The sequence below is a fragment of the Scyliorhinus torazame genome, chromosome 1, assembly GCF_047496885.1.
Source record: "Scyliorhinus torazame isolate Kashiwa2021f chromosome 1, sScyTor2.1, whole genome shotgun sequence".
Lineage (NCBI taxonomy): Eukaryota > Metazoa > Chordata > Chondrichthyes > Carcharhiniformes > Scyliorhinidae > Scyliorhinus > Scyliorhinus torazame.
Window position 1 is genome coordinate 58,289,150 of NC_092707.1, and position 25,901 is coordinate 58,315,050.

The 25,901-nt window shown below is 47.9% G+C and overlaps 1 protein-coding gene across 1 annotated transcript in view; it reads left to right on the forward strand.

Moving 5' to 3' along the window:
- Nucleotides 1-14,458: 14,458 nt before the first annotated feature.
- The window catches only part of bcl7a (BAF chromatin remodeling complex subunit BCL7A), a 103,603-nt gene continuing 92,160 nt past the window's right edge, over nt 14,459-25,901 (forward strand). The window contains 1 exon segment of the mRNA XM_072495338.1: nt 14,459-14,645. Coding sequence (XP_072351439.1) covers nt 14,554-14,645 — 92 coding nt within the window. The 5' untranslated portion in view covers nt 14,459-14,553.

Sequence of the window (25,901 nt, forward strand, 5' to 3'; positions counted from 1 at the left end):
CTATCTAGACCCCTCATAGTTTTATACAACTCAGTTAAATATCTTGTTAGTCTCCAAAGAACGCCACTCCAGCCTATCAATTCTTTTCGAACAACAAAAATTTGCCTTTTCTGCAACATCCTTGTAAATCTCCTCTGTACCCTTGCTAGCATGATCAGATCCTTCCTGTAATGTGGTGACCAGAAAGATGTGCAACACAAGCTGTGGCCTAACTAGTGTTTTATAGTTTTAGTTACAACCAAAGCTACAACTACAACTGTCAAATGGCCAAAGTCCCAGGGGAGGACAAAGAAAACGTTTCAAAGATTCTCAGATGCTCTCCTTGAAGTGTGCCAACATTGACAAATGATTGTGAGCAGCATACTACCAATAGTTCAGAGGCAACTTGTCCATCAAGCTGCATTGTGCTTTGAGTCCTAACGTTTATAATGACTATATATTAGTCCTAATGGGGCAGAGCTGCAGCACAGAAGGAAAGAAAAGGAAGCAAATCCTGCAATCGTATCCCACTACCTCGTGGGACGTCCTGCCCCATGTGCCCAAAGCTATGTGGGTCAAGAATCGACGTGCTCAGTCACATGAAAACCTGTGGCAGAAACTCATGACCCCGAGTAGATATCATCCTCGAATTGGGGGACAACCAATGACAGCTTTAGCATAATTAACCTTTTTTATTTTATGCCTCGTCTAATAAAATATAGTATTGTGTATGTCATCTTAACCACATTGTCTATCTGTCTGGCTACCTTCAGGAATCTGTGAGCATGTACTCCTCTGTTCTTCAGAATCCTGCTGGTTAATGTCTGTTTCCCTGCCTTGTTCATCCTCCCCAAATGCATAACTTGCACTTCTCCAGATTGAGTACCATTTGCCACTTAATCTGGAGAAGTGCAGGGTATGTTTTGCCACTTTGCTACTCACTTGACCAGCCCAGACATCTTGCTCCAGTTACAGCATTCTTTCTCATTATCAACCACAACCAATTTTTGCATCAACTACAAACTTCTTAATCACGTCATCAACATTTAAAAAAATATGGGCTGCATTCTCCGATTTTGGGGCTATGTCCGAAGAATCCATGGCGTTTCATGTGGGAAAAATCAGTGAGGCCCCAGCACTGATCCTCCGACCGGTGAGGGGCTAGAAGCCGTGCCATGTAAAACGCACGGCCTTCCCGATATAAACGCCTGGAGAATTGCTGGGTCCATGGCCGCACATGTATAATATGAGACAGTCGTGCGCGGACCCGACCTGCCAGATGGTGTCCACTGGACACCCCCACCAGCCCTCCTGGAAGCCCCCCCCCCCGGCCAGCAGCACGGCTCCCGCCCGACTGTTGACGTCGCTGCCGCAGCTGCCATGCCGGGTTCCCGACCGCTGAGACCATGAGTCAACCGCGCGATCGGGAACTTGGCCCATTGGGGGCGGAGCATAGGGAGGGGGCCTTCAGGTAACGTCCTGAGGCTGTCCCACCGGCGTGTGCCATAATCCTCGATGACGCTGTTTTGGAGGAGGCGGAGCATCTGAAAACAGGCACCCCCCTCAATTCTCCACCTGATCGCCGCGTCGGCAAGCTGCCCTATATTTTTATTAAAGGCACTTTCATATATATACAAACCAGAAAAAAACAGTATCAACTTCAACAGACAACATGCCATAACCATATCCAAACTGCTCGCCCCTCTCTCCAACCCATGCCCCCCTTTTCCCTTATCAGAACAAACCTCAAACAAAAAAAGGGAACCCCTCAACCCACTTCAACTCCCCCGCTGACATTTTGCCACTCCTTAATGAAGTCAATGAACAGCCTTTACCTCGAGAAGAAGCCCTCATCCAAATCCCTGATAGCGTACTTTATTTTCTCAAGGTGCAAAAACTCTGCCCAATCACTCACCCATGCCCCTGCCCTAGGATGCTCCAAGTCCTGCCTCCTGAGCAATATCTGCCTCCAGGCTATCAGGGAGGCAAAGGCCAACATGTCAGCCTCTCTCTCCACCTGAACTCCTGGATCCTCCAACACTCCAAATATTGCCATCCAAGGGCTCGGAACCACCTTCACCCCCTGAATCTGTGGCATTGTATCTGCAAAAACTTTCCAAAACTCCTCCAGCCTCAGACATGCCCAGAACATATGGACATGGTTCACTGCCGCCCCCCCACACACCTGTCTTCCACACCTGCAGAACCAACTCATCCTGGACACTGTCATGCGTGCCTTACACACCACCTTGAGCTGGATGAAACTCAGTCTCGTACAGATCAGGATGAATTCACCCTCCGCAACGCCTCACTTCATACCGGCCTCAACCCCCCCCCAGCTCCTCATGCCACCGGTGTCTTATTTCCTCCACCGAAGCTCTCCACCTCACCATCAACTCCCCATATATGTCCGACACCCTGCCCTCTCCTATTTCCTCTTCGGTCAGAATCATATCCTGTAGCACCGGGGCAGCAGCCTTGGGAACAAGGCCATCTCCTTTCTCATGAAGTGCCGAACCTGCAGGTATCGGAACCCATTCTTTGACAATTGATACCTCGCCTCCAATCCCTCTAACTCCACAAATCTCCCCCCAATAAACAGGTCCCTGAAATACTTTATCCCCACCCACCGCACACCCTAAACTTAGAATCTAACCCAGCCAGGACAAACCTGTGGTTGCAACAAATCGGCACCCACAGGGCCATGCCATCCAGTGCTACTCATACTGGTTCTACACTTTCAGCATTGACACCACCACAGGGCTCCTGGAGTAGCTAGCCGGTGAGAACGGAAGAGGCGCCAGCAATAATACCCTCAACTGCTCCCTCCCACCCAACACAAGGCCTCCTCCATCCGCCCCCACACTGATACCACCCACTTCCTAATCTTTGCGATGTTTGCTGCCCAATAATAATTCTTCAGATTTGGCAATGCCAGCCCCCCTCTCTGCTTGTTCCACTCTAAGAACACCTTCCTAGTCCAGGGAACCTTGCCCGCCAATATAAACTCCAAGATAATTTTAATCTTTTTAAATAATCTTTATTGTCACAAGTAGGCTTACATTAACACTGCAATGAAGTTACTGTGAAAAGCTCCTCGTCACCACACTCCAGCACCTTATTGACACTCCTGAAAAATGACTTGGGCACAATAAACGAACAAAAGGAACAAAAACTTCGGCAACACAGTCATCATTACCATCTGGACCCTCACAGATGACGGCAAAACATCCCACCTCTTAAAGTCCTCCATTCCCTCAACCAAACTCGCCAAGTTCAGCTTGTGCAGCTGCGCCCAGCTCTGCCTCACTTGTATCCCCAGATACTGAAACCTCGCCCCTACCAGCCGAAACCGCAGCGTCCCTAGACTCCTCCTCACCTGCCCCTGTACGTTGATCGGAAACACCTCGTTCTTCCCCATGTTGAGTTTATACTCCGAGAACAGACTAAATTCCCCCAAGGTACCCATAATCCAATCGAAACTCTCCACCGGGTTTGAAATATACAACAGGAGATTGTCCGTGTACAGAGTCTTGTGCCCCCCCCCCCCCCCGCTACACACACAATAACATTCTGGGGAATGAGTTGGCCCAAGTGGATCAAATAACAGTGGAAAAGCATTTATGGGACAGTGACCCATCATTAGGGTTTAGGTTGTCCATGAAAAGGACAAGGAGCAATCCAAGGGAGGAATAATTAATTGGGGAAAGCCGAATTTGATGGGATAAGAATGCATCTGAGTCAAGGGAGTCGGAATCAAATGTTGGCAGTAAAGACGGTGGCTGAACAATGGGCTACCTTCAAAGAGATGGTAATACAGACAATGTTCAGGTATATTTTCTTGAAGGGGAAATGTAGGACAAAAAAATTGAGAAAACCCTGGATGGCAAGAGGGATAGAGGTGAAGATGAAAAGGAAGAAGTAGACTTCTGGTGGCGGCGATGAGGGAGTAATTTGCATACTTGATGGCTCCCGCTCTGGCCGGGCTTTTGGACCTTTTTCCCCCGACTTTTTTGTGGCTTTGAGTTCTGATTTTGAAAGTGCGGGCATTTAAGCACTGGATCCACACAGTGGTGCATGGAACGGAGAACCCCAAGGGATCGTAAGGGAAGAAATAGAAAGATAAGCAAGGGCTGGGTAGAAGTGGCTGCTGAAGCTAACATGGCTGAGGTTCGGACCCCTGCTGCGATGGCCCAGCCAACGATGGAGGAACTGATGCAGGTCATCCAAGAGGGCTTCGCCAGACAGAAATGAGATTGGCTTGACCCAATAAAGGAGTCGGTCGATCGGATGGAAAGTAGGCTGGATGCCCAGGATCGGACGATCCAGAAGTTGGAGAAAGCGCTGGCGGACCAGGAGGAGCACCAAACGGTGGTGGAACTGGAGGTGGGGATGCTGAAGGATCAGCAGAAAAGGCTGTTAGAAAAGGTGGAAGAGCAGGAGAACAGTGCGCGCCGGTAGAACTTAAGAATTGTCAGTCTCCCTGAAGGGGCTGATGCTGGCGCCTTTGTGGTAAATATGTTCCGGAAGCTTCTGGGGAGGGGGCTTTTCCCCGGCCGTTGGAGGTGGACAGGGTGTACAGGGCGATGGCGAGGAAGCCACGACTGGGGGACCCCCCCCCCCAAAGGCGATGGTGGTTCGGTGCCACAGATTTTTGGTAAAGAGTGTGTCCTCCAGTGGGCCAAATGCAACAGGAGCTGCAAGTGGGACAATAGCATATTGCGTATCTATCAGGACCTGAGAGTGGAGGTGGCCAGAAGGAGGGCAGGCTTCAGGCAAGTGAAGACCCTGTTCAAGAAGTGAAGTTCGGGCTCCTCTACCCAGCGTGCCTCTGGGTCACTCATGAGGACCAGCACCATTACTTCGAGTCGCCCGAAGAGGCGATGGATTTTGCCAAGAAGGGTCTGCCGCAGAACTGAGAACTTTTTGGACTTAAGCGGCGGTATCTTTCTCCTTTTTTTTGAACGATGTATATGCCTTGATTGTTGCCTTTTTTTTAAGTCTTTGAAGTGTGGGTGAAGATGGGGAAGTAAAAGATATTCGGTTTTTGTTGGGTTTTTCGGTGTTTTGATGGGGATGGTTGGTTTTTTTTTTGTTACTTTCAATTGTATTATTGAGGGGTTTTCTTGTGGGGGGTCTCTGTCTCTCTTGGGCTGTCTCCTATGGTAATTAGGAGATTGTTCGGTTTTGGTTTGATGCGGGAAGCGGTTTCGATGGGCGGGGGGGGGGGGGGGGGGGAGTAGGGAACAATAGGTGGGAGACTTTGTGGCACTGGAGGCGAGGGTCACCAGGCTAGCTGGGTGCTAGTCCACGGAGGCACAGTGGGGGGTGTGTACTGGTTCGATACGGGGCAGGGGTTAGGTTAATGGGTGGTGTTGCTTGGGGGGGGGGGGTTACTCTGCTGCTGAGGGAGGGACCTGGGTTCGGGGACGGAGAGGAGGTCGGGGGTAGGGGCCACCTGGAGGCGGGCAGATGGCGGTGCGGTGCATGGGCGGGCCCAGAAAGGGGGATGGCTGATCGGCGGCGGGGGGGGGGCTGCCCCCCATCCAGGCTGATCACCTGGAACATTAGAGGGCTGAATGGGCCGGTCAAGAGGGCCCGTGTGTTCGCGCGCCCAAGGGCTTTGAACGCGGACGTGGTGATGTTGTAGGAAACACACCTGAGAGTGGCGGATCAAGTTAGGCTGAGGAAGGGCTGGGTCAGTCAGCTCTTCCATTCGGGGCGATCTTAATTAATAAGCGGGTGCAATTCCAGGCGGGCAGTATAGTTTTGGACGGGGGGGGGCGTTATGTTATGGTGAGCGGTAAGCTGGAGGGGAGGAAGGTGGTACTGGTTAATGTCTATGCGCCAAACTGGTAAGATATTCATCAAGAGGGTGCTGGGGAAGATACCGGATCTGGACACGCACAAGATGGTGATGGGAGGGGATTTTAATACGGTTATCGACCCCGGCTTGGACCGGTCGTGCTCGAAAACGGGGAGGGTGCCAGCGATGGCAAAGGAGCTGATAGGGTTCATGGAGCAGATGGGGGATTGACCCATGGAGGTTTAGGCAACCGACGACTAGAGAGTTTTCTTTCTACTTGCATGTACATAAAGTGTATTCCCGGATCAATTTTTTCATTTTGAGTAGGGATCTGCTGCTGGGGATGGTGGACACTGGGTACTCGTCCATCACTACTTCGGACCATGCCCCACACTGGGTGGAACTGCAGGCCAGTGAGGAGAACTTCTAACGCCCGCAGTGGCGGGACTATCTGCAGGTCAACGACACAGGGGAAGTCTCAGCAGCGGTGGTCTGGGAGGCATTGAAGGCAGTGGTGAGAGGGGAGTTGATTTCAATCCGAGCTCATAGGTACAGGACGGATAGGGCAGAGACTGACTGACTGATCAAGGAGATCCTACGGGTAGACTGGAGGTATGCGGTAACCCCAGGGGTGGAACTGTTAAGGGAGCGTCGGAGGCTGCAGGCCGAGTTTGGGGTACTGTCCACGGGCAAGGCAGTGGAGCAGCTTAGAAAGGCGAGGGGGACGTTGTATGAAGGCCAGCAGAATGTTGGCACAGCAGTTGAGGAAGAGGGAGGTGGCCAGGGGAATTGATAAGGTGGTCGACGGAGATGGGAACCTGGTAGGGGACTCGGCTGGGCTAAACAGGGCTTTTAGGGCATTTTATAGCGGATTCTATCGCTCGGAACCCTCCACGGGGGCCGAGGAGATGAAACACTTTCTGGACGGGTTGACCTTCCCAAGGGTGAGTAGGGAGCTGGTGGGCGAGTTGGGGGCTCCGATTAGGGCCGAAGAAATATCTGAGGGCTTGAAGGCGATGCAGTTGGGGAAAGCTCCGGGGCCAGACGGGTTTCCGGTGGAATTTTACAAGAAAATTTTGGGGATATTAGGGCCGTTGCTGGTTAAGGTTTTTAACGAGGCGAGGGATAGAGGGGTGCTGCCCCCGACAATGTCACAGGCCACCATCTTGTTAATATTGAAGCGGGACAAGAACCCGGAGCTATGTGGGTCCTATAGGCCGATCTCGTTGCTTAATGTGGATGCTAAGTCGCTGGCCAAGGTGTTGGCCTCCAGGATTGAAGATTGTGTGCCGGAGATGATTATGGAGGACCAAACCAGATTTGTCAAGGGTAGGCAGTTGGTAGTCAATATAAGAAGGCTGCTTAATGTGATTATGATGCCCTCGGAGAGAAGGGAAGTTGAGGTAGTTGTGGCCATGGACGCAGAGAAGGCGTTTGACCGGGTAGAGTGGGACTATCTATGGGAGGTGATGGGACGGTTTGGGTTTGGTAGGGCTTTAATCGACTGGGTCAGGCTGTTGTACCAGGCCCCGGAAGCCAGTGTAAGGACAAATAAGACGACCGTGGACTATTTTAGGCTGCACCGGGGGACAAGACAGGGATATCCCCTCTCCTCACTGCTGTTTGCGTTAGCCATAGAGCCGCTGGCAATTGCTCTGAGAGCTTCTAGGGGCTGGTTTGGGGGGGGGGGGGGGGGGGGGGGGAGGAGTGGAGCATAGGGTATCACTGTATGCGGATGACTTACTCCTATATGTAGCAGATCCAGGGGCAGGGATGAGGGAGATTATGGTGACTCTGGGGGAATTCGGATGGTTTTCGGGATACAAATTGAATATGACGAAGAGTGAGATGTTTGTAGTCCAGGCAAGAGGTCAGGAGGGCCAGCTGGGGGAGTTACCGTTCAGGTTAGTGGGAGACAATTTTAGATATCTGGGGATACAAGTGGCGTGCGACTGGGGCCGGTTACACAAGTTGAACTTGTCCCGGCTGGTTGAGCAGATGAGGGGCGTGTTTCGGAGATGGGATGCGCTTCCGCTGTCACTGGCGGGGAGGGTGCAGTCGGTTAAGATGACGATATTGCCGAGATTTTTTATTTGTGTTCCAATGCCTCCCGACTTTCATCCCGTGGTCCTTTTTTAAGAGGATCAACAAAATTATTTTGGGCTTTCTTTGGGCGGGTAAATCCCCACGGGTGAAAAAGGTGATGCTCGAGAGGAATCTGGGGGAGGGGGGCTGGCCCTGCCAAATTTTAGTAATTATTACTGGGCGGCCAATATTGCGATGATAAGGAAGTGGGGACGGGGGCGGCTTGGGAGCGGATGGAGGCAGCCTCATGCAGGGGCACCAGCTTGGGGGCACTGATAACGGCACAGTTGCCGTTCCCGCCGGCGAGATATTCTACCAGTCCCGTGGTGGTGGCGGCCCTGAGGATCTGGGGTCAGTGGAGGAGGTACATTGGTGTAGTGGGTGCATCGGTTTGGTCCCCAATATGTGACAACCATCGGTTCGCTAGATGGGGAATTTGGGGTATGGCAAAGGGCAGGAATTGAGAAGATGGGGGACCTGTTTCTGGAAGGGAGCTTCCCCAGCTTGAGGGCGCTGGAGGAGAAGTTTGGGTTGGCAGCAGGGAATGATTTTAGATATCTTCAGGTGCAGGACTTTCTGCGCAGGCAGGTATCATCCTTCCCACTCCTGCCACAAATAGGGTTTCAAGATAGGGTAGTGTCTAGGGGATGGGTGGGGGAGGCGAGCGTCTCGGACATCTACAAAGAATTAATTGGGGGGGGGGGGAGGAGACGCATATAGAAGAGCTGATGGAGGAGGAACTGGGGGTGAGATGGAAGACAGCCTATGGGCGGAGGGGCTGAGCAGGGTCAATGCGACCGCTACATGCGCAAGGCTCAGCTTGATCCAATTTAAGGTGCACATGACAGCGGCCCGGATGAGTAGATTTTTTGGGGTGGAAGACAAGTGTGTCAGGTGTGCGGGTGGACCAGTGAACCATGTCCACATGTTCTGGGCATGCCCACAAATTAGGGGATATTGGCAGGGGTTCGCGGATGTCATGTCCAGGGTATTGAAGACAAGGGTGGAAATGAGTCCAAGGGTAGCGATCTTTGGGGTGTTTGAAGACCCGGGTGTCCAGGAGAGAGAGGATGTTCTGGCCTTTTCCTCCTTGGTAGCCCGGTGACAGATACTACTGGCTTGGAGGGAGTCTAGGCCTCCGAAGTCAGAGGCCTGGTTAACCGACATGGCGAGCTTTCTCGGCCTGGAAAAGATCAAGTTCGCCTTGAGAGGGTCGGTGTCAGGGTTCGCCCGGAGGTGGCAACCATTCATTGACTTCTTTGCGGAGAATTAATCGTCAGCAGAGGGGGGGGGTTAGGGTAGTATAGAGTAGGGGGTAAAATAGGCGGGCCTTGGAGGGACGGATGTCGGCGGTTGCTTTTTGATTACTGTTCTTTGTACTCTATTTAGTTTTTGTACTGTGGTTTTGTTATGCCAAAAATACCTCATTAAAAATTGTTTGTTTAAAAAAAAGGAAAAGGAAGAAGTATGCTTATGACAGATGTCAGGTAGAAAATACAATGGAGAATCAGACTGAATATAGAAGGCCCAGAGGGGAAGTGAAAAATTAATCAGAACAGCAAGGAGGGAGCATGAAAAGAGATCAGTAGCTAACATAAAAGGGACTCCAAAGGTCTTCTCTAAGCATGTAAATAATAAAAGGGTGGTGAAAGAAAGAGTAGGGCTGATTAGGAGACAGCACTCTGGGGAAGCAGCTAGCCTGCATGGTGGAACAACTCCATGTACGACCATACCCTTTATGACCATTTATTCCCTTTTCTTTCCCTGTACTTAATGATCTGTTGAGGGGCTCACAGAAAAATACTTTTCACTGTACCTCGGTACACGTGACAATGAACAAATCCAATCCAATCTGAAATTATAAAACTTTTGAGCATGTTTAAACATGCAAGTCTCAAGATCTCATCAATGAGACATCACAGCAGTGAACAAGAACAAAGAAATGTACAGCACAGGAACAGGCCCTTCGGCCCTCCAAGCCCGTGCCGATCATGCTGCCCGACTAAACTACAATCTTCTACACTTCCTGAGTCCGTATCCCTCTATTCCCATCCTATTCATGTATTTGTCAAGATGCCCCTTAAATGTCACTATCGTCCCTGCTTCCACCACCTCCTCCGGTAGCGAGTTCCAGGCACCCATTACCCTCTGCGTAAAAAACTTGCCTCGTACATCTACTCTAAACCTTGCCCCTCTCACCTTAAACCTATGCCCCCTAGTAATTGACCCCTCTACCCTGGGGAAAAGCCTCTGACTATCCACTCTGTCTATGCCCCTCATAATTCTGTAAACCTCTATCAGGTCTCCCCTCAACTTCCTTCGTTCCAGTGAGAACAAACCGAGTTTATTCAACCGCTCCTCATAGCTAATGCCCTCGATACCAGGCAACATTCTGGTAAATCTCTTCTGCACCCTCTCCAAAGCCTCCACATCCTTCTGGTAGTGTGGCGACCAGAATTGAACACTATACTCCAAGTGTGGCCTAACTAAGGTTCTATACAGCTGCAACGTGACTTGCCAATTCTTATACTCAATGCCCCGGCCAATGAAGGCAAGCATGCCGTATGCCTTCTTGACTACCTTCTCCACCTGTGTTGCCCCTTTCAATGACCTGTGGACCTGTACTCCTAGATCTCTTTGACTTTCAATACTCTTGAGGGTTCTACCATTTACTGTATATTCCCTACCTGCATTAGACCTTCCAAAATGCATTACCTCACATTTGTCCGGATTAAACTCCATCTGCCATCTCTCCGCCCAAGTCTCCAAACAATCTAAATCCTGCTGTATCCTCTGACAGTCCTCATCGCAATTCCACCAACCTTTGTGTCGTCTGCAAACTTACTAATCAGACCAGTTACATTTTCCTCCAAATCATTTATATATACTACAAAGAGCAAAGGTCCCAGCACTGATCCCTGTGGAACACCACTGGTCACAGCCCTCCAATGAGAAAAGCATCCTTCCATTGCTACTCTCTGCCTTCTATGGCCTAGCCAGTTCTGTATCCACCTTGCCAGCTCACCCCTGATCCCGTGTGACTTCACCTTTTGTACTAGTCTACCATGAGGGACCTTGTCAAAGGCCTTACTGAAGTCCATATAGACAACATCCACTGCCCTACCTGCATCAATCATCTTAGTGACCTCCTCGAAAAACTCTATCAAGTTAGTGAGACACGACCTCCCCTTCACAAAACCATGCTGCCTCTCACTAATACGTCCATTTGCTTCCAAATGGGAGTAGATCCTGTCTCGAAAAATTCTCTCCAGTAATTTCCCTACCACTGAAGTAAGGCTCACCGGCCTATAGTTCCCTGGATTATCCTTGCTACCCTTCTTAAACCGAGGAACAACATTGGCTATTCTCCAGTCCTCCGGGACATTCCCTGAAGACAGCGAGGATCCAAAGATTTCTGTCAAGGCCTCAGCAATTTCCTCTCCAGCCTCCTTCAGTATTCTGGGATAGATCCCATCAGGCCCTGGGGACTTATCTACCTTAATTTTTTTAAGACACCCAACACTTCGTCTTTTTGGATCTCAATGTGACCCAGGCTATCTACACACCCTTCTCCAGACTCAACATCTACCAATTTCTTCTCTTTGGTGAATACTGATGCAAAGTATTCATTTAGTACCTCGCCCATTTCCTCTGGCTCCACACATAGATTCCCTTGCCTATCCTTCAGTGGGCCAACCCTTTCCCTGGCAACCCTCTTGCTTTTTATGTACGTGTAAAAAGCCTTGGGATTTTCCTTAACCCTATTTGCCAATGACTTTTCGTGACCCCTTCTAGCCCTCCTGACTCCTTGCTTAAGTTCCTTCCTACTTTCCTTATATTCCATGCAGGCTTTGTCTGTTCCCAGCCTTTTAGCCCTGACAAATGCCTCCTTTTTCTTTTTGACGAGGCCTACAATATCTCTCGTTATCCAAGGTTCCCGAAAATTGCCGTATTTATCCTTCTTCCTCACAGGAACATGCCGGTCCTGAATTCCTTTCAACTGACACTTGAAAGCCTCCCACATGTCAGATGTTGATTTGCCCTCAAACATCCGCCCCCAATCTATGTTCTTCAGTTCCCGCCTAATATTGTTATAATTAGCCTTCCCCCAATTTCGCACATTCATCCTAGGACCACTCTTATCCTTGTCCACCAGTACTTTAAAACTTATTGAATTGTGGTCACTGGTACCGAAATGCTCCCCTACTGAAACATCTACCACCTGGCCGGGCTCATTCCCCAATACCAGGTCCAGTACTGCCCCTTCCCTAGTTGGACTGTCTACATATTGTTTTAAGAAGCCCTCCTGGTTGCTCCTTACAAACTCCGCCCCGTCTAAGCCCCTGGCACTAAGTGAGTCCCAGTCAATATTGGGGAAGTTAAAGTCTCCCATCACCACAACCCTGTTGTTTTTACTCTTTTCCAAAATCTGTCTACCTATCTCCCGCTGGCTGTTGGGAGGCCTGTAGTAAACCCCCAACATTGTGACTGCACCCTTCTTATTCCTGATCTCTACCCATATAGCCTCACTGCCCTCTGAGGTGTCCTCCCGCAGTACAGCTGTGATATTCTCCCGAACCAGTAGCGCAACTCCGCCTCCCCTTTTACATCCCCCTCTATCCCGCCTGAAACATCTAAATCCTGGAACGTTTAGCTGCCAATCCTGCCCTTCCCTCAACCAGGTCTCTGTAATGGCAACAACATCATAGTTCCAAGTACTAATCCAAGCTCTAAGTTCATCTGCCTTACCCGTAATACTTCTTGCATTAAAACATATGCACTTCAGGCCACCAGACCCGCTGTGTTCAGCAACTGCTCCCTGTCTGCTCTGCCTCAGAGCCCCACTGTCCCTATTCCCTAGTTCTCCCTCAATGCTCTCACCTTCTGACCTATTGCTCCCGTGCCCACCCCCCTGCCATACTAGTTTAAACCCTCCCGTGTGACACTAGCAAACCTCGCGGCCAGGATATTTATGCCTCTCCGGTTTAGATGCAACCCGTCCTTCTTATATAGGTCACACCTGCCCCGGAAGAGCTCCCAGTGGTCCAGATAACGGAAACCCTCCCTCCTACACCAGCTGTTTAGCCACGTGTTTAGCTGCTCTATCTTCCTATTTCCAGCCTCACTGGCACGTGGCACAGGGAGTAATCCCGAGATTACAACCCTAGAGGTCCTATCTTTTAACTTTCTGCCTAGCTCCCTGAACTCCTGCTGCAGGACCTCATGCCCCTTCCTGCCTATGTCGTTAGTACCAATATGTACAACGACCTCTGCCTGTTTGCCCTCCCCCTTCAGGATGCCCTCTACCCGTTTGGAGACATCCTGGACCCTGGCACCAGGGAGGCAACATACCATCCTGGAGTCTCTTTCACGTCCACAGAAGCGCCTATCTGTGCCCCTGACTATAGAGTCCCCTATTACTATTGCTCTGCTGCGCTTTGACCCTCCCTTCTGAACATCAGAGCTAGCCGTGGTGTCACTGCTCTGGCTGTTGCTGTTTTCCCCTGATAGGCTATCCCCCCCGACAGTATCCAAAGGGGTATACCTGTTCAAGAGGGGGACAACCACAGGGGATTCCTGCACTGACTGCCTGCCCTTTCTGGTGGTCACCCATTTCTCTGCCTGCACCTTGGGTGTGACCACATTTACATAACTGCGATCTATGACGCTTTCCGCCACCTGCATGCTCCTAAGTGCATCCAATTGCTGCTCCAACCGAACCATGCGGTCTGTGAGGAGCTCCAGTTGGGTGCACTTTCTGCAGATGAAGCCATCCGGGATGCTGGAAGCCTCCCGGACCTGCCACATCTCACAGTCAGAGACCGAGACGAATAGTGACGAATAGTGGGGCTCTTGACGTGCTCCAAGAGAGGGAGCCGTTTCTCACTATTCATCTCGGTCTGCGACTGACAGTCAGACACCATATTACGACAAATACCTTTACTTTGAGTTTGTAACATGAGTTTTTATATTTCTCAGAAAATCCCACTGCATGGATTGGTCAGAGAATCAGAATTTCTACAGTGGTGAACGAGGCCATTCAGCCCATCGAGACTGCACTGACTCACTGAAATAGCACCCACCTAATTCTGCCTTATCCCTGTGACCTTGCACATGATTTTATAGATAGAAATCAATTTCCTTTTGAATACCTTGACCAAACCTGCCTCCAGCACTTTTCAGGAAGTTCGTCCCAGGCTCCAAAACGTTTTCCTCACATCACTTCTACTCCCTTTGCCCATTATTTTGAATTTCAGTGCCCTAGGGCTCTTGACGTGCCCCAAGAGAGGGAGCCGTTTCTCACTATTCATCAACGGTCTGCGACTGAAACGCGCTTTTCTAAAATGTAGTTTTCCCATTTGAAATCCAGCAAGAATACTCGGTAACGCTGAGCCGCCCAGGGAGCAGAACCGGGACGGATTTCAAAGTTGAAATGGCATCCGCGACAACCGGCCGGAAGGTTATCTGGAAGGTTCGCGGCGCGTGGCCGGGGCGGGGCGGGGCGTGGGGAATGAGATCTCGCGATAGGCGCCGCCTTTGTTCACGCGGCTCTCCTCGCAGCGCGCGCGCGCCGGGCGAGTACGCAGTCGCAGTCAGGCGGCGCGGCTCGAGCGGCGGGGAGAGTTTGCTTCGCTCGCTTTTGTGTGGCGGCGCTTGGCCTTTCGGGCTCTTCACAATTCACCATGTCCGGCAGGTCGGTGCGGGCCGAGACCAGGAGCAGGGCCAAGGATGACATCAAACGGGTTATGGCAGCTATCGAAAAAGTACGGAAATGGTAAGGGGGAAAATAAGGAAACAAAAAAGCAATAACAACGGAATGGATTTTAAAAAAAAAAAAGAGGCCGGTGTTTCCCTCTCGGTCGCTGAAGAGAGATAGTGGTGGGGGAGGGAGAGATGACTTGGGTCGAAGAGGAATTCAGGCTTTTTAAAGGGGAGGCGGGTGTATTTCCGTCTCCACGAGCGGGGAGCCGGTCAGAGGGTTCCTCTTGAGGTTTATTTTTAATTTTTAAAAATGGACTTTGAAGAAAGAAAAAGGCTCAGCGATCGGAATGAGGGCTGAACCCAGAATCCATTTCGCTGCAGTCAGTCACATGAAGCCTGTGCCAGTGCTTTGTGTGCCGCCTGCGGCAAGGACAGAGGCCTTTTTATTCGACCCCTGTTCTTCCATCTGCGTTCCCCAGCCCGTCTACATTTTTATTATTGTTGATTTTAAATTTAGCGCTTTGGGTTTAGTGCAGGTCGAGGACATGGAAGGAAGAGGAAGTGGTTGGTGGGGGTGTGGAGGGCAATCTCAAACTAGGTCACAATCGGCCAAATACAAAGCTAAACATTTAACAAATTTAGTCATGAGAAAATAACACGCACACGAATAAATATAAAGTTTTTACTCGACAAATGTTCTATTACTTGATCCGGGCAATGCAAATATTTGCATTAATTGAAAAAAATATATATTTTTAACCACGAATAAAATGTTTTTTCGTCTAAGGCTTTCTTTTTACATGTATATTATTTTTAGTCAAAGTTAAAATTTGTCGAAGTTAAAATTTGGCACAGGTAACATTTAATGCCGTAACCAATTTACAATCAGCTGTTTGGTGTACACAATGACTCTGCGTCCTATTATTTTCAGTTACTTGTAAACATAACCAGAATCCACGTGTTCTATTCACATTGCTGATATCTTTGTGTCCTGACGTGACCTCTTACCCAGATTTCATTTGTGCCGCTGCTTGGAATCACTGTTTGTAAATCCTCCTCTCGACATTAAGATTTACTATGTACATGGCGTTGTAGATGATTAGGATCCTATTATTGGACTTTTAAGATTCCAGCAGTGTTGGCATTTAATGTAAGGGGAAAAAAGATTTAACAGCCCATGAAGTGTAGCCATTATAATTTAAGAAATGTGGCTATTTGTACACAGCAAGCTCCCACAATGATGTTGATTGAGGTATAAACATTGGCTATTACATTCAGGGTAATTTCAGAATAGTGCCATGGTCTTTTATGTCCACTTGAAAGCAGACGTAGCCTCACTTTAATGTGTCATTTGAAATAAAGCATTTCTAACAGTGTAGCATTTACTTAAGTGGACTGGAGAGTGAATTTTAAATTTTGTGCCCAAGTTTCTGGAGTGGATTTTAAATCCATAACCTTCTGATAGGCAAGAGTGCTACCAATTGAGCCACAGCTGACATTAGCTGTGTCTATCATGGTGCTAAGCAACAGCAACTTGGGACTGTTAACATAATAAAACATCTTGAAGTGCTTCATGGAATGATATGGAACTCAATTCGACTCAAAGCCAAGTAGGGAGATACTTTGACCAAAAGCTTTGTCAGAGGTAAGTTTTAAGCAGTGTCTGTAAAGGAGGATAGAGGGGCTTAGGAGATTGCCATAATCCAAATTTGACCATTGTCATTCATTTTAAACAGAATTTTGTTTCCTTCTAGGTTACTTCCCCTCAAGATTTACAATCTACTCCGTGGTATTTTGTAATTCTTCATATGTGAAACTAAAGTGCATTGATAGGCTATAGATAATGAAAAGCAGCACGGTCAAGCTTGATCCGGTAGAATCTTGCAGTTTTCAGCAAAGCATCACTAAATAGCCACTGGGAATGGAGCTTTTTTCTCCTTCCTTGGTGTTGAAGCTGGGGGACCACCAACGTACTTTCTGCTGCTGCTGGTCTGAGCTTTGAAGAAGTTATACAGGCTCAATGTTAACTGATTTCTCTCCACAGATGCTGCCAGACTTGTTGATTTTCTTCCCAGCATTTTCTGTTTTTATGTCAGATATTAGATTTGTTTACATTGGGCTGTCATAAAGGCATGGAAACGGGCTTTCACCCCACAGCTGAAAAATGCTATTTGATCTAAACCCATCTTCCAGCTCTTGATCCTAAGCCTTGCAGGTAATCACCTGAGGTGCACATCCAGGTGTTTTTAAAAAATGTGTTGAGGATTCCTCTCTCTTTCAGGCAATGAGTTTTAGACCCCCACTACTGGCTGGGTGGGAAACATTATTCTTCAATCCTTCTGATAATTATTTAAAATCTGTAAATAAACATGTTTGCAAAGATAGGCTCCAGTTTTATCCTTCACTACCTGGATTTCCTGTGTAGCAGAGGATGGTTGCCTAAAGATGAAGGTTGGAAACTTATAAACATTTCAGACAAAAACTAACCCTTGTAGTGGTAAGTAAGTTTTGAGTTATCAGGATATGATTACCCTCTTTTTTTGGCATCTGAACCATATGACCAATGTAAGGATGAGATGGATATCTGAATGAAAGTAGTGCCCCTATCAAAGAGGAAACAACGTATGGAACAGTACATGGAATACATAGAACAGTGGTTAAAATGTTACATTGATTCACAAAGTAGGATTGGTGCATGGTTAAGGAATATAAAAAAAGTACTTAGATTTGGCATTGACAATACAGTGAGGTCACATACACTCCCTATTTGTCAAAGATTAAAAATCTTGTTAAAGGTTGGAGGTATGGTTGAAGAATATGAGGTGAATAGATTGGTGAGAACAGTGAAAAACTTTTTTAAAAAGTTGATGTCCTGTGTAAGCCTTCCACTTGCCATGGATCTAAAGGTATGGGGCAAAGACATAATTTTATTCTATATTTGTAAACCTAGATCAGAGACTTCCTGCAATAATACAAGAGGTTATCCTAGAAGCAATCGTGTAGAAGTGAATAAGGCTTGATTTGGGGCACTAACAAGATTTCTGACTGATAATGGGAAATTTCTGAAGCCAAGTTCAGAGATGTTTGAAAACATGAACATCGTGGTTAAAAAATACCCTAGCTGAATGTCCTTTCAGCAGTTGACTCTGAAAGGAATCAAGCTGTAATGCATGAAATATTAGCTCAAACCAAACTGCAAGTTGACAACTACACTCATGTAAAGAATTAACTCCTAATGGTTGGAGTGTTTCGCCCCTATCAATTAGTCTGGGTAAAGTTCCAAATTGCCTTCTGCACTGTTTTCCTCCTGCTTTATAAGGTACTGCACTTGTATGGTTCGATTCCCAGCTGGGTCGCTGTCTGCGGAGTCTGCGCGTTCTCCCCGTGTCTGCGTGGGTTTCCTCCCACGGTCCAAGGATGTGCGGGTTGGGTGGATTGGCCATTCTAAATTGCCCTTCGTGTCCAAAAAAGGTTAAGTCGCGGTTACGGGGATAGGGTAGATATGTGGGTTTCAGTAGGGTGCTCTTTGTAAGGGCCAGTGCAGACTTGATAGGCCGAATGGCTTCCTTCTGCACTGTAAATTCTATGATTCTAAATTCTATATGTTTCCCTGCATATTTGAATACTTTACATTAAGAGGTGGCTTTCATCAAAGCTGTGGTGTTAGAAAGTTTGAAGAGGGTATAATATAAGACTACCTGAGGCAATATAATTCAGGAGATTTGTTGTATTATAAAGGGAAGATCACAGAGAATGGAAAAGTACCTGGCAAGGTCATGATGGTAACAAAGTACTTGTCAAGTGTGGTAATCAAAACTATTGGGTTTAATCCTCATGACTAACAAATTCATTACAAAATGTTAAATTCTGAGTAGCTGATACTTTAGGTAAATGAGGCACCTTGTATCTCAAGTAGTCATGTTCGGTGATGGTTTTGAGTAACAGAAAAGTAGATCAAGGGCTGGAGTGAGTGATCATGACAAACCGATCAGGGCTAACATATTAAAAGGCAAATTACCCAACATTTGGTCCTTGAGTTACATACTTCAGAGGATCCCAATGAATGAAGGGAACAACAATTGTGGGACATCGATGATGGCCAAGAAGTAATATCCATGGACAGGCAGAATGGGATGCAAGAGTGAGCAAAGAAAATGCAGTGCAAGCACTGCTAGTGGGTCCGGAAAGGACAGTCATGCATTGGGGGAGGGACCTTTGATAGTGCAAGAGGACAATCTCACAATGATCATTCTGACTGACAGAAAACATCCACTGACAGAAGACGTCCTCATGGTTGTGAAGTTTGAAGGCGTTCCTGAAATTGCCCAGAAAAGCAGCAACAGTAGCCTGACTGATGCTTCCAGGGAATAGTATTTTTCAGTGAGATCTGTTGTACTGAAATTAGCTATAGTTCAACCAAAAATCAACCCTGCAGTGTTTTATTGATATTGTAAATGCATCTTCTTGATGCATGTTTATTCTACATCCCAGAGTGTTGAAAGAGGTAACTATGAAAATATTTGATGCACTGGTGATCATCTTCCAAAATGCTATAGATTCTGGAACGGTTCCTGCAGATTGGAAGGTAGAAAATGCCACCCCACAATTTAAGAAGGGATGGAGAGGGGAAACTGAGAACTACAGTCTTGGTAACCTCCATCATTAGTAGGAAAAGTGCTGGAATCATAATGTTCATAGAATAGAATCCGTACAGTGCAGACTGAGGCCATTCGCCCCATCAAGTCAGCACCAACCATCTGAAAGCACCCACCTGGGCCCACACTCCCACCCTATCCCCATGATCCCAACTAACCTTTGGACACTCGGGGGGGCAATTTTAACATTGCCAATTTTTCTAACCCTTTGTGACTGTGGGAGGAAACCAGAGCACCTGGAGGAAATCCACACAGACACTGGGGGTAAGTGCAAACACCACAGAGACAGTCATCCAAGGTCAGAATTGAACCTGGACCCCAGGTGCTGTGAGGCAGCAGTGCTAACTACTGTGTCACTATGCTGCCCACGGTGGACACAAGTGATTTGATTGATTGGGCATAGTCAACATGGATTTATGAATGGAAAATCATGTTTGATTAACCTGCTGTAGTATTTAGAGGGTGTTACTGACAGAGTTGGTTAAAGTCGACAGTGTTTTTGGATTTTCAGAAGACTTCCAATAAAGTCCCCACATGAGGTTGGTTCGCAAATGGGGTAGGAGGTAATATATTGACATGGATTGGCTAACAGGTAGAAAACAGTAAAAATAAATAATTTGTTCTCGCATTGGCATGCTGCGGCAAGTGGGATACCACAAGGATCAGTATTGGGGCCCCAGGTTTCACAATATATATCCATGATTTGGATGTAGGGACCAAATGTAATACTTCAAGTTCGTGGATGACAAGCCAAGTCGAAATGTGTATCATGAGGAAGACACAAAGCAGCTTCGAGGGGTTTTGACAGACTTGGTAATTGGGCAGGAACGCTTGGGTAGATGGAGAATAACGTTTATTAAAAAAAAAAAATGAGGTTATTTACTTTGGCAGGAGGAATAAATGTGCAAAGTGGTGAGCAATTAGTGTGGATGTTCAATGGGATCTGGGTGTCCTTGTCGGCAAGTGGCTGGAAGCTAACGTGCAGACGCAGCAAACAATTAGGAAGTATGTTAGCTTTTATCGCAAGATGATTTAACTACAAGGGTAGTAAAGTCTTGCCTCGATTGCATATAGAACAATTATGGTCCCCTCACCGTAGAAAGGATATTTTTACCAAACTGGGAGAGCAGCAAAGATTTATCAGACTTGTTCTTGGGATGGTGAGATTGACCTTGGGATGATGAGATTGACCTATGAAAGATTTGGGAAACTGGGACTGTATTTTCTAGAGTTTTGAAGAATGACATGTGATCTCATTGAAGCCTATAAGTATTAGATAGGGTAGGTGTAGACAAGATGTTTCCCCTGGTTGGGGAATGTAGAACCAGAGGGGACAATTTCAAAATAAGGAAGAAGCCACTTAGGACTGAGATGAGGAGAAACTTTCTTACTCAGAGTTGTGAATCTTTGAAATTCTCTACCCGCGAAGGCTATGGAAGGCTTGTATGGCTTTGAACGGAAATGTTTTTGATATTTAAATTTTTTTTTTAAGAGTACCCAATTATTTTTCCAATTAAAGGGCAATTTAGCGTGGCCACTCCACCTAACCAGCAAATCTTTGGGTTGTGGGGGTGAAACCCACGCAGACATGGGGCGAATATGCAAACTCCACACAGAGTGACCCAGGGCTGGGATTTGAACCCGGGTCCTCAGCGCAACAGTCCCATTGCTAACCACTGCGCCACATGCCGCCCCTATTGTTTTTGATAATAAACAGAGTAGGTTTGGAATAACTTTATATTAGCAATCCAATTTTTAGCGTGTCCCATGTTAAATGTGCCAGATCCTTGCAGAATGATAACTCTAAAGAAGAGATAGCAATTGCAAACCTTGATTGATCAGTTGAACTGGCTGGGCACTCGAGGCTGGACCGGGTGCTAGTTTGATGTTTGGCGCAAAATATTACAAGGAAATACTAAGTTCAGAATATTTTAAGGGAAAATAAGACATTAAAATAAACATCTTGAGAGTAGGAGGCTGTTTTTTGTTCACACGCAAGTCTTCCTGATGGATATCCTAGTGCAGCCTGTTTCATATTTTAAATGGATGAAAATAGGAAATGTTCTTAGTTTGGAAAGCTTAGAACCTAAAGGTTGTTAGAAATACTTTAGCTGCTGGCACGCTAACTATTGCGGCGGCTGTGGATATGGGACTCTATTTGCCAAAATTGTAAGTAAGATTCTGTACAAGGGGATGTACTGTGTAATCATTCATTGTAGGATAAAGTGAAAGTAAGAAAGATTAGGTTTACTTTGCTAGCTTGAAACAAGCCTGGAAGTGAAAGGAGATTTCAAATCGATGAATGTAAATCATCAACTGTCTGAATTTCAAAAATGCATGTACAGAAGAGTAGTTGGCAGTCCTAGAGGGAAGCGATCTCTCGATGTAAATTCTACAGAATATGTAGATTTTAAACGCAATTTATTTTGAAATTTTGGTTGTACAAAATGGGTTCTAATTTTTAATTAAAGAGGAAAAAACTCTGTTAATTGAATAATTATTTAATCATAGACAGGTGGTGGGCATTAACTGGGATTCACTTGACTCTTATTGTTTGTTACCTACTCAAAATTCAATCCAGTTAGTCAGACATTACCGGACATGACCAGAACAGGGTTTACAGGGTTAACGGTAGAGTTCTTGGCATTGTGGAGGAGCAGAGAGACCTTGGGGTCTATGTTCATACATCTTTGAAAGTTGCCACTCAAGTGGATAGAACTGTGAAGAAGGCCTATGGTGTGCTCGCGTTCATTAACAGAGGGATTGAATTTAAGAGCCGTGAGGTGATGATGCAGCTGTACAAAACTTTGGTAAGGCCACATTTGGAGTACTGTGTACAGTTCTGGTCGCCTCATTTTAGGAAGGATGTGGAAGCTCTGGAAAAGGTGCAAAGAAGATTTACCAGGATGTTGCCTGGAATGGAGAGTAGGTCTTACGAGGAAAGGTTGAGGGTGCTAGGCCTTTTCTCATTAGAGCGGAGAAGGATGAGGGGCGACTTGATAGAGGTTTATAAGATGATCAGGGGAATAGATAGAGTAGACAGTCAGAGACTTTTTCCCCAGGTGGAACACACCATTACAAGGGGACATAAATTTAAGGTGAAAGGTGGAAGATATAGGAGGGATATCAGAGGTAGGTTCTTTACCCAGAGAGTAGTGGGGGCATGGAATGCACTGCCTGTGGAAGTAGTTGAGTCGGAAACATTAGGGACCTTCATGCAGCTGTTGGATAGGTACATGGATTACGGGAAAATGATATAGTGTAGATTTATTTATTCTTAAGGGCAGCACGGTAGCATTGTGGATAGCACAATTGCTTCACAGCTCCATGGTCCCAGGTTCGATTCCAGCTTGGGTCATTGTCTGTGCGGAGTCTGCACGTCCTCCCCGTGTCTGCGTGGGTTTCCTCCGGGTGCTCCGGTTTCCTCCCACAGTCCAAAGATGTGCGGGTTAGGTGAATTGGCCAATGATAAATTGCCCTTAATGTCCAAATTGCCCTTGGTGTTGGGTGGAGGTGTTGGGTTTGGGTGGGGTGCTCTTTCCGGGGGCTGGTGCAGGCTCGGGGGGGGGGGCCGAATGGCCTCCTTCTGCACTGTAGATTCAATGATAATCTATGATTAATCTAGGACAAAGCTTCGGCACAACATCGTGGGCCGAAGGGCCTGTTCTGTGCTGTATTTTCTATGTTCTATGAACATATGGGTTTGATTCGCTGGGCTTCTCGAGCATCTCGCACACCTATCCTCTACCCAGAAAAATTTACTGAGCCGTGCTCCAGTCATATGCGCCCTGTGTAAAACCTTAAATTGTATCAAGCTTAGCCTGGCACACGAGGACGACGAGTTTACCCTACGTAGGGCATCAGCCCATAGCCCCTCTTCGATCTCTTCCTCCCATTTCCCTTTCAGCTCATCTATCATGATCTCCCCCTCGTGCCTCATTTCCCTATATATATCTGACACCCTACCATCCCCCACCCATGTCTCCGAGATCACTCTATCTTGCACCTCCTGCGTCGGAAGCTGCGGGAATTCCCTCACCTGTTGCCTCGCAAACGCCCTCAGTTGCATATACCTAAACGCATTCCCTTGGGGCAACCCATACTTTTCCGTCAGCGCTCCCATACTTGCAAACGTCCCATCCAGGAACAGATCTCTCAGTTGTACTACCCCAGCTCTTTGCCATACTCCAAATCCCCCATCCATTCTCCCCGGAACAAACCTATGGTTATTTCTTATCGGGGACCGCACCGAGGCTCCCGTCCTTCCCCTATGCCGTCTCCACTGCCCCCAAATTTTTAGTGTTGCCACCACCACTGGGCTTGTGGTGTATTTCTTCGGTGAGAACGACAACGGTGCCGTCACCATTGCTTGTAGGCTGGTCCCCTTGCAGGATGCCCTCTCCAATCTCTTCCACGCCGCTCCCTCCCCTTCTCCCATCCACTTACACACCATTGAGATATTGGCGGCCCAGTAATAATCGTTTAGGCTCGGTAGTGCCAGCCCCCCCCTATCTCTACTACGCTGCAAGAACCCCCTCCTCACTCTCGGGGTCTTCCCGGCCCACACAAAACTCATAATACTTTTCTCAATTCTCTTTAAAAAAAAAAAAAAGCCTTCGTGACCATCACAGGGAGGCACTGAAACACAGAGGAATCTTGGGAGAACCACCATTTTAACCGCCTGCACCCTACCTGCCAGTGACAGGGACACCATATCCCATCTCTTGAAATCCTCCTCCATCTGTTCCACCAATCGTGTTAAATTAAGCCGGTGTAAGGTTCCCCAATTCTTGGCTATCTGAATCCCTAAGTACCGGAAGTCTCTTGTTACCTTCCTCAGCGGTAAATCCTCTATTTCCCTGCTCTGCTCCCCCGGATGCACCACAAACAACTCACTTTTCCCCATGTTCAATTTGTACCCCGAGAAATCCCCAAACTCCCCAAGTATCCGCATTATCTCTGGCATCCCCTCCACCGGGTCCGCAACATGCAACAACAAATCATCCGCATACAAAGATACCCGGTGTTCTTCTCTTTTCCCCCCCCCCCCCCCAAACACCCCTCCACTTCCTGGAACCCCTCAGTGCTATGGCCAGGGGCTCAATCGCCAATGCAAACAACAACGGAGACAGGGGATACCCCTGCCTCGTCCCTCTGTGAAGCCGGAAATAATCAGACCTCCGTCCATTCTTGACCACACTCTCCATCGGGGCCCTATACAGCAACTGTACCCATCCGATATACCCATCTCCAAAGCCAAATCTCCTCAGCACCTCCCACAGATAATCCCACTCCACTCTGTCGAATGCTTTCTCGTCATCCATCGCCACCACTATCTCCGCTTCCCCCTCTGGCGGGGGCATCATCATTACCCCTAGCAACCTTCGTATGTTCATGTTCAGCTGTCTCCCCTTCACAAACCCGGTTTGGTCCTCATGGACCACCTCCGGGACACAGTCCTCTATCCTCGCCGCCATCACCTTGGCCAGAATCTTAGCATCCACGTTTAAAAGGGAAATAGGCCTATAGGACCTGCATTGCAGCGGGTCTTTTTCCTTCTTTAAGAGGAGCGATATCGTTGCCTCTGGCATAGTCGGGGGCAGCTGCCCCCTTTCCCTAGCCTCATTAAAGGTTCTCGTCAAAAGCGGGGCCAGCAAGTCCATATACCTCCTATAAAATTCCACCGGGAATCCATCTGGTCCCGGGGCCTTCCCCGCCTGCATGCTCCCAATCCCTTTCACTACCTCCTCCATCTCAATCTGTGCTCCCAGTCCTGCCCTCTCCTGTTCCTCCACCTTAGGGAATTCCAGCTGATCCAGAAAGCACATCATTCTCTCCTTCCCTTCCGGGGGCTGAGCTTTATATAATCTTTCGTAGAATGCCTTGAACACCCCATTCACTCTCTCCGCTCCCTGCTCCATCTCTCACCCCCCTATCTCCCTCGCTGCTCCCCTCTTCCTCAGTTGGTGGGCCAGCAACCGGCTCGCCTTCTCTCCATATTCGTACTGTACACCCTGTGCCCTCCTCCATTGTGCCTCTGCATTACCTGTAGTCAACAAGTCAAATTCTACATGTAGCCTTTGTCTTTCCCTGTACAGTCCCTCCTCCGGTGCCTCCGCATATTGTCTGTCCACCCTCAAAAGTTCTTTCAGCAACTGCTCCCTTTCCCTACCCTCCTGCTTTCCTTTATGTGCCCTGATAGATATCAGCTCCCCTCTAACCACTGCCTTCAACGCCTCCCAGACCACTCCCACCTGAACCTCCCCATTGTCATTAAGCTCCAAGTACCTTTCAATACATGCCCTCACCCTTAAACATACCCCCTCATCCGCCAATAATCCCATGTCCATTCTCCAGGGTGGGTGCTGTTCTTTTTCCTCTCCTATCTCCAGGTCCACCCAATGTGGAGCGTGGTCCGAGATAGCTATGGCCGTGTACTCCATCCCTGTCACCTTCGGGATCAATGCCCTTCCCAAAACAAAAAAGTCTATCCGTGAATATACTTTATGAACATAGGAGAAAAACTAGAACTCCTTACTCCTAGGCCTGCTAAATCTCCAGGGGTCTACTCCTCCCATCTGCTCCATAAAGTCCTTGAGCACCCTAGCTGCAGCCGGCCTCCTCCTGGTCCTGGACCTCGATCTGTCCAGCCCTGGGTCCAGCACCGTATTGAA